The sequence below is a fragment of the Globicephala melas genome, chromosome 15 (genome assembly GCF_963455315.2).
Source record: "Globicephala melas chromosome 15, mGloMel1.2, whole genome shotgun sequence".
NCBI lineage: Eukaryota > Metazoa > Chordata > Mammalia > Artiodactyla > Delphinidae > Globicephala > Globicephala melas.
The window spans coordinates 35195216-35201341 of NC_083328.1; the positions used below are offsets into that span (position 1 = coordinate 35195216).

Genomic DNA, 6126 nt, shown 5'->3' on the forward strand with positions numbered 1-6126 from the left:
GTATAAGATCATGCCATCTGTGAATAGAGAATTGAAGGTTTAACTTTTTAAGAAACTGTTTCCCAAATTGGTGGTACCATTTTACATTCCCCCAGCAACATATGAGAGTTCCAGTTCCTCCAAATCCTTCCTTACACTTGGTATGATCCCACAGTACCCCATCATCTACTTATGGGAAAATGGACAGAAAAATTAAGGGACCTATCCAGTCACCCAATACCACCTTCTCAGCATGCTCAAAGCACTGACCCAGATCTCACCAAGTCTGCATCCCTAAACCTTCATTTTCCATCCATGGATTAGGAAACTGATATCCCAAGCAGTCACCCCTGGGAGTGATTCCTCAGCCTGCAAGAGCTGAATGTTTGGCAGGCCTGTCCCAAGCCAGAGCGACCAGGGACCTCCCCTAAGGTTCTTCCCCCTTCCCTTGTCCTCCTCCCACCCTGCCCCTGCCCTTGAGGATCATCCTCTCCCAAACTCAGGGATCTGGGAAACCGGAAGTCTTCCCTGTGACATCACAGAGCTGGTTGCCAAGGGAGACCTGCAGATCCATCCCCTAGGCAGGGGAGAGCACAGTCCTGCTGCACAGGAGACCTGGCTGCCCCTCCTCCACCTGGCTGGCCCTCCATGGAAGCCTTGGTCTGTGCATTCTCTCAGCTGCACATAAGAGAAGGTGCCAGGCTGTGGGGAGGAGTGGCAGGAGAGATGCCCTCCTGTCCTGACCTGGGCCCAAAGCCACCAGGGTGGCCTCAGGGACATGCAAGCTTGGGAGAGGGGAATGGCCACCAGTCCAGGCCATGTGACCCTGGGCACCGGAATGCTCTCTCTAGGGTAGGGGGCAAAAAGGGTGACAGAAAGAGCCTGCAGTCCTGAGAGAGATCTTGGTGCCAAGACTCAGGCTTCTCAGCCCTCCCTGTTGGTTAGGAGGGAGAAGGAGTGCTTTGTTGGGTGAGGGAGGTGGGAGACAGGGGGCGGAGCCCATCTGACAGACAGGTAAGCTGAGGCTCCGCAGGCCAGGGGTGGAGCCCATCACATAAGCATGTGACTACACTGTCCCCTCACGGCCGCTGTGGCCCACCAGCCACCAATCTCCTGCTCTCCCCTCCACAGATGCAGTGAGCTGGGCCCGAGGACGCACCAGTCACCCCAACATGCCACCCAATATCTATGTGGGGGGGGCTGGGGGCCTAGCAGCAGCAGTGCCCCAGTGCCCAGGGAAGCAAGCCCAAGAACCTGCACCACCTCCGGGGCCTGGCTCTCTACCTGCTAGGCCACATACAGTGGCCGGGCACTTTCACACTGCCGGGCAGTGTGAAAGCCATTGGCTGAGCCAGCTCATGGCCGGGGGCTGCCTCCCACAACCCGAGGGCACAGTCTGGCCCCTGGACTTACCACAGGGGGCTCTGGGACCAGGTAACAGTCACCACTCAGCCCTTCTGGAAGCTCAACAGCCTGGGAAATACAGGTGAGCACCTGTCCAGGTGATGCAGGGCTGAGGACAGGAAGGGAAGACCCCAGGCAGGGTTGGGCTGGGCACTCAGATGGACCCAGGTGACCCCTCTCCACTCCCAATCCTCCTGGGTACCTGTCCCAGCTCTACATTTGATGAGGGACCTTGGACTGCTCTCCCCCGCTGGCCAGGTCTGTTTCCCCACTTGTAAAATGAGGGGTTCGTGTTAGAGAAGGGTCCTTTCAGTTTGAAACGTGTTTCCCTCTTCCTCCTCCCCTCCCAGGTTTTAAGGAGAACTGCCCCCTCCCCTCTGGTTTTGAAGGATGCCAGGTTCACGGGGGTCATAGGAAGGGCTGGAAGCCTCCCCCAGGTCCCTCCAAGTGACTCCTCTACCCCCGCTTTCCTCAGCTTCCAGTTCCAGCATGGACCCAGCCAAAGGTGCCCCCTCCCAGCCCGGTGCCCCTGAAGGCTTGGGGCTCAGGCCTAAGAGATCCTGAGTGGGCCTCAGAGGAATCCACATGTCCCTTGAGCAAGAGAACTCACTCTGGGGCTCTGGAGAGGCCACAGGGATCCAAGTGCCAGGGCTGGTTCTCCCAGCTCAGGACAGGAGGGGAAAGGATGGCCCAGGAGGAGGACACAGGTCCAGGCGGAAGGGCTCAGCCCCCACCAGTAGCATCCCCACACCGAGATGCCTGGGCAGCTGCCCAGCACCAGAGCCTAGGCCAGCCTTGGGAAAACTCGAGGGTAGAAGGATGAGGAGGTCCTGCGGGAGGGACAGAAAGAAGCCTGGGCGTACCCTTGCAGCCTGCTCCAACTCAAGTCGGCCACTTGTACCTGGGAGGCTGGGCGGAGTGGAGAGTTGGGCTCCCGAGAGGCCGGGGAGCCTACAGGTCTAATCTCAATAAAAGCCAAGGCCTGCACCTTCTGTCCCTGGGTCTGTCTGTCATCAGGCCAATTCAGCCACAGAAATGGTCCCTCGGCACCTGTGTTCTGAGAGCAGAGTTCCATGTCGATCCTGGGGGAATCCGAGGTGCTCCCACCCTTAGTTGAGGAGGGAGCCGTCCTCCTCTGGGTGGGACTCTGGGCTGGCTTCCTGGGTGGGCAGGGTCTCAGCAGGCCTAAGAGCAGGGCTTGGTGTTCTGGGTGGAGAGGGCAGAGGACAGAGAAAGTTAGGCCAAGTTTAGGGAGGGTGTCGGGAGGAGAGCAAGTTCCCAACCTGGGCAGAGACATTGGCTCTGATCCCATGCCGCCCCTCATTGAGGCCTTGGTTGAGTTCACTCTCCCTGGGGACCCCTGGCTGCCCTGACCCTCCAGGCAGAATGGGCACAGCCCTTCTCCCAGCTGGGCTAGACTCCCGGCACCCAGGCATGGGCTCCTCTGTATCAGGAGGTCTTAACCTCAGCCCTGTTGACATTTGGGGCTATGCCATTCTTTGTTTTGAGGGCTGTTCTGTGAGTTGCAGGATGTTTAGCAGCGACCCTGGCCTCCACTCACTAGATTCCAGTAGTGCCCTCTGCCCAGTGTGGCAACGAAAAACATCTCTGGAGAGTCTGAGGTCCCCTGGGGGGCAGAATCTCTTGGGCTGAGACCCCCTGCTCTACATCACTGGGCCTCAGCCTGTGGGGACAGATGGGAGAACCTGGGTTTGCCTCAGTGACCCTCACCATTTGGCTGATTTCCTGTCCTGGCAGCCTGGGTCAGGCAAGGACTGACCTACTCGTCTCACAGGCTTCTGTCAGACCACATATGATGGTGTCAAGGGCATTCTGGACAGCAGGACAGCTGGGCTCCTTCCAGACATGGGGGAAAGCTCCCTCAGGTCCCTGCCCTTCCCCTGTACCCTGGTACAGCAGATTCTGGAGACCTTGGTCCCTGGGTGCTCTTCAGGTTGTTGTACGTGTGCATGCGGCCCTGGGTGGTGGCAGCTCCTAGTCCGGGCCACCAGCCTCAGGCCCTGTCCCATAGGAAGGGCCATCAGGGGGAGGCCCAGCCCTCAGGGAGCAGCGCACCCACGCTTTGGAGGGGTCCACACCTGGGCTGGGGTCTCAAGCCCACCGTTCACAGCTGTGTGGCTCTTGAGCAACTCCCAGCCCCTCAACCAGTCATTTGTCTAAGAGGGTGACAGGCACGACCTCCTGCCCCCAGGGTGGCCAGAGGCTCCAAGAAGTTGGTAGAAGGACCTGGTCCCCCTCTTGGCCCAGCCAGGGGCTGGGACCTGCTGCCCCCCCCCGCCCCCTGACTAAGACTCCTGCGGTGGGGTGCCCTGGGCAGGGCCCCTGCCTGACCACTTGCACTTTCACCAGCTCTAGAACCTCTTTCAGGGCTGTATTCCTTGGCAGGGCAAGGTACAATTATGATCGTAAAAAACAATCGCCCTTTGAGCTGGAAGCCATCCTTGGGACTTGCCAGGGGACAAGCAGCTCCTGGGCCGCCCTCAGCCACGGGGCAGGTCCACAGGCGCAGGGCCTGCAAAGACAGGATGTGACCAATTAAAGTCTATTTATTTGTTTGTAGTAAGACAAAACATTATAATCTGTTCAACACTGGGCTGGACACTGCAGTGATAAGGAGGTGGGGGAGGGAAGGGCAGGGCAAAGCCTCTGAGCTCAATTACGAATGTACAAAGTAGAACCTTCTGGAAGACTCTTCCCTTACCCTGAGGGGCAGAAATAAAAATCACATGATCATCGTTGATTCAGATTAGAGAGGACACCCAGCTGGGCCTCAGCATGAAACCAATGTCAGCATGGAGGTGGGGAGTGGGGGGAGATGGAGTGCCCTTCCTGCCCAGGATCCACTGGTGAGGCCGCAGGAGCCCTGGGCCAGGAAGTTCTGAGGGAGGGAAGGACACGGTCACGGAGCCCCCACCTAGGGTTTCCCGTCTCCTGCTCTCGTCCGGCGTGAGACTCTGTGCCATCCCCTCTGCTCCGGAGGGGCAGGCCAGGCAGCAAGCAGCTCTAGGGGCCCTGGCAGAAGGGGTGCCAGGAGCATGTGCCGTCGACGCGCACACTTCCAGGCACTGTCTCTGCCCCAGAGGTGGAGGGACCACAAGGCACGTACTGTCCCCAGCCCCAAAGGCCGGGTCTCACTTGGTCATTGCGGTGCTCAGCTTTGTCCTGTCTGCACCTGGCCAGGCCTCAGAGCTGCTGCTCATGGGGCTGGGGGGTTGCGGGGAGAGGACCCCCAGGCCCTCAGTGGTGCCTGTCCTCAGCCCGGCTCCCTGCGGCAGCTCAGCTGAATGGCACAGCCACCATCTGACAGGTGGTTCCAATCGCTCGGGACAGAATGAAGCAGCCCATGAGAAGAGGCCGCGGGAGGACTCAGCCTCCTAGTGGGGAATGTGGGCACCTGTCTCGTTATCCGCCCGCACATGTGGGGAGCGAAGCCACAGAGCTCAGTGTGTGGGTGAGAAGCCTCCCCAGCTGTGCCCAGCAAGTGTCAGCCCTGGGTGGAGAGACCGGAGCTGCTCCCCGCCCCTCCGGGCTTCTGGGTGCTGGTTCTGGACCAGGGGCTGGCCTTCCCGTTATTTTGACCCCTCATTGTTCAGAGGCTCCTGTGTCTTTAGGGTCAAGTCTGTCCGTAACACTTGGGTTCCTCCCTCCCAGAAGTTTATTCCGACTTTGCAGGAAGGATCTGGAAGGATCACACAGCAGAGGGGAAGAGGCCGGTGAGGGGCATGGGGAAGGAAGCCCTTTCCCATGCCCTTGCTCCCAGGACAGCAGAAGAAACAGACCACAGTGAACGCTGCCACCCCTAGGTGCCTGTGGGGCTGGAGCACGTGCGGGGGCCCGGCCAGGGCTCAGCAGAAGTGAAGGTTTCCAGATTGGGAAGGAGGGCTGGAGGAGCCTGTGGGATAGACAAGAGGGGAGCAGGGGTGAAGGCTTCAGCAGAAACGCTCTGCTTCCCTCCCCTCCCCAGGGTCCCAGCCTAGGAGCCCAAAGCTGGGTCCCTGGCGCTCCTGAAGTGTGAGCCCTCCTCCACGTCCAGAGTCCCTTCCAGTGACCACTGGCTCTCCTCGGTCCCAGCACAAACCACAGTACCGACGGGGGTGCCAGCCCAGGAGGCCACGGAGCCCTGCTGCCTGGGCTTGGCCCACATCACAATCCGCTCTGGGCCGTGTCCATGCACAAGGGGTAGACCTTGGAGTCCCCATGACGCCTTCCAGCTCTGCCATTCCCTGAGGTCTGGAAGACCAGCTCCCCACGGTGCTCAGAAGCGGCCGTGTCTAAGCAGAGCTCTCATCTAGGTGCCCACCACAGGGCAAGGCCGCTGCTGTTAAAGCTGCCATCTACAGTGAAGCACCACCAGGGACACAGCGGCACTGATAACCCCTGGGAAGGGGAAGCTGAGTGTCTGGGGACAGGAGTAGAAGGGGCTTGATCTTTTGGTAACTTTTCAATTTTTGAACCATGTGAATGCATTATTTTTTAAAAAGTAGTTCAGTAGTTCAGGTAGTTCAGGCCAAGTTCTGGCCAGGTCAAGAGCTCTGCTTTCCCTCCTGAAGTTTCTGAGAGACGTTCGGGAACTATCTCGGCCCCTGGCCATGCTTCCCAGCACCCTGAGCAGCAGATGCCCATCCAGGGCCTCCTGTTTTCATTGCTGAAAGCACCGCCTCCATTTCCCCAACCATCAGCCCACTGGGCTCTGCTCCCCTTTCTGCACCCCCTGCTCTGGTG

At 59.3% G+C, this 6126-nt stretch overlaps 1 protein-coding gene across 1 annotated transcript; it reads left to right on the forward strand.

The window, feature by feature from the left end:
* Positions 1 to 627: 627 nt before the first annotated feature.
* On the forward strand, positions 628 to 1715 carry C15H16orf90 (chromosome 15 C16orf90 homolog). Its single transcript, XM_060285302.1, is given in 4 exon segments — positions 628 to 673; positions 1111 to 1172; positions 1174 to 1293; positions 1296 to 1715. Coding segments are annotated over 4 exon segments (402 nt in total). The 3' UTR covers positions 1470 to 1715.
* The last annotated feature ends 4411 nt before the right edge of the window (positions 1716 to 6126 follow it).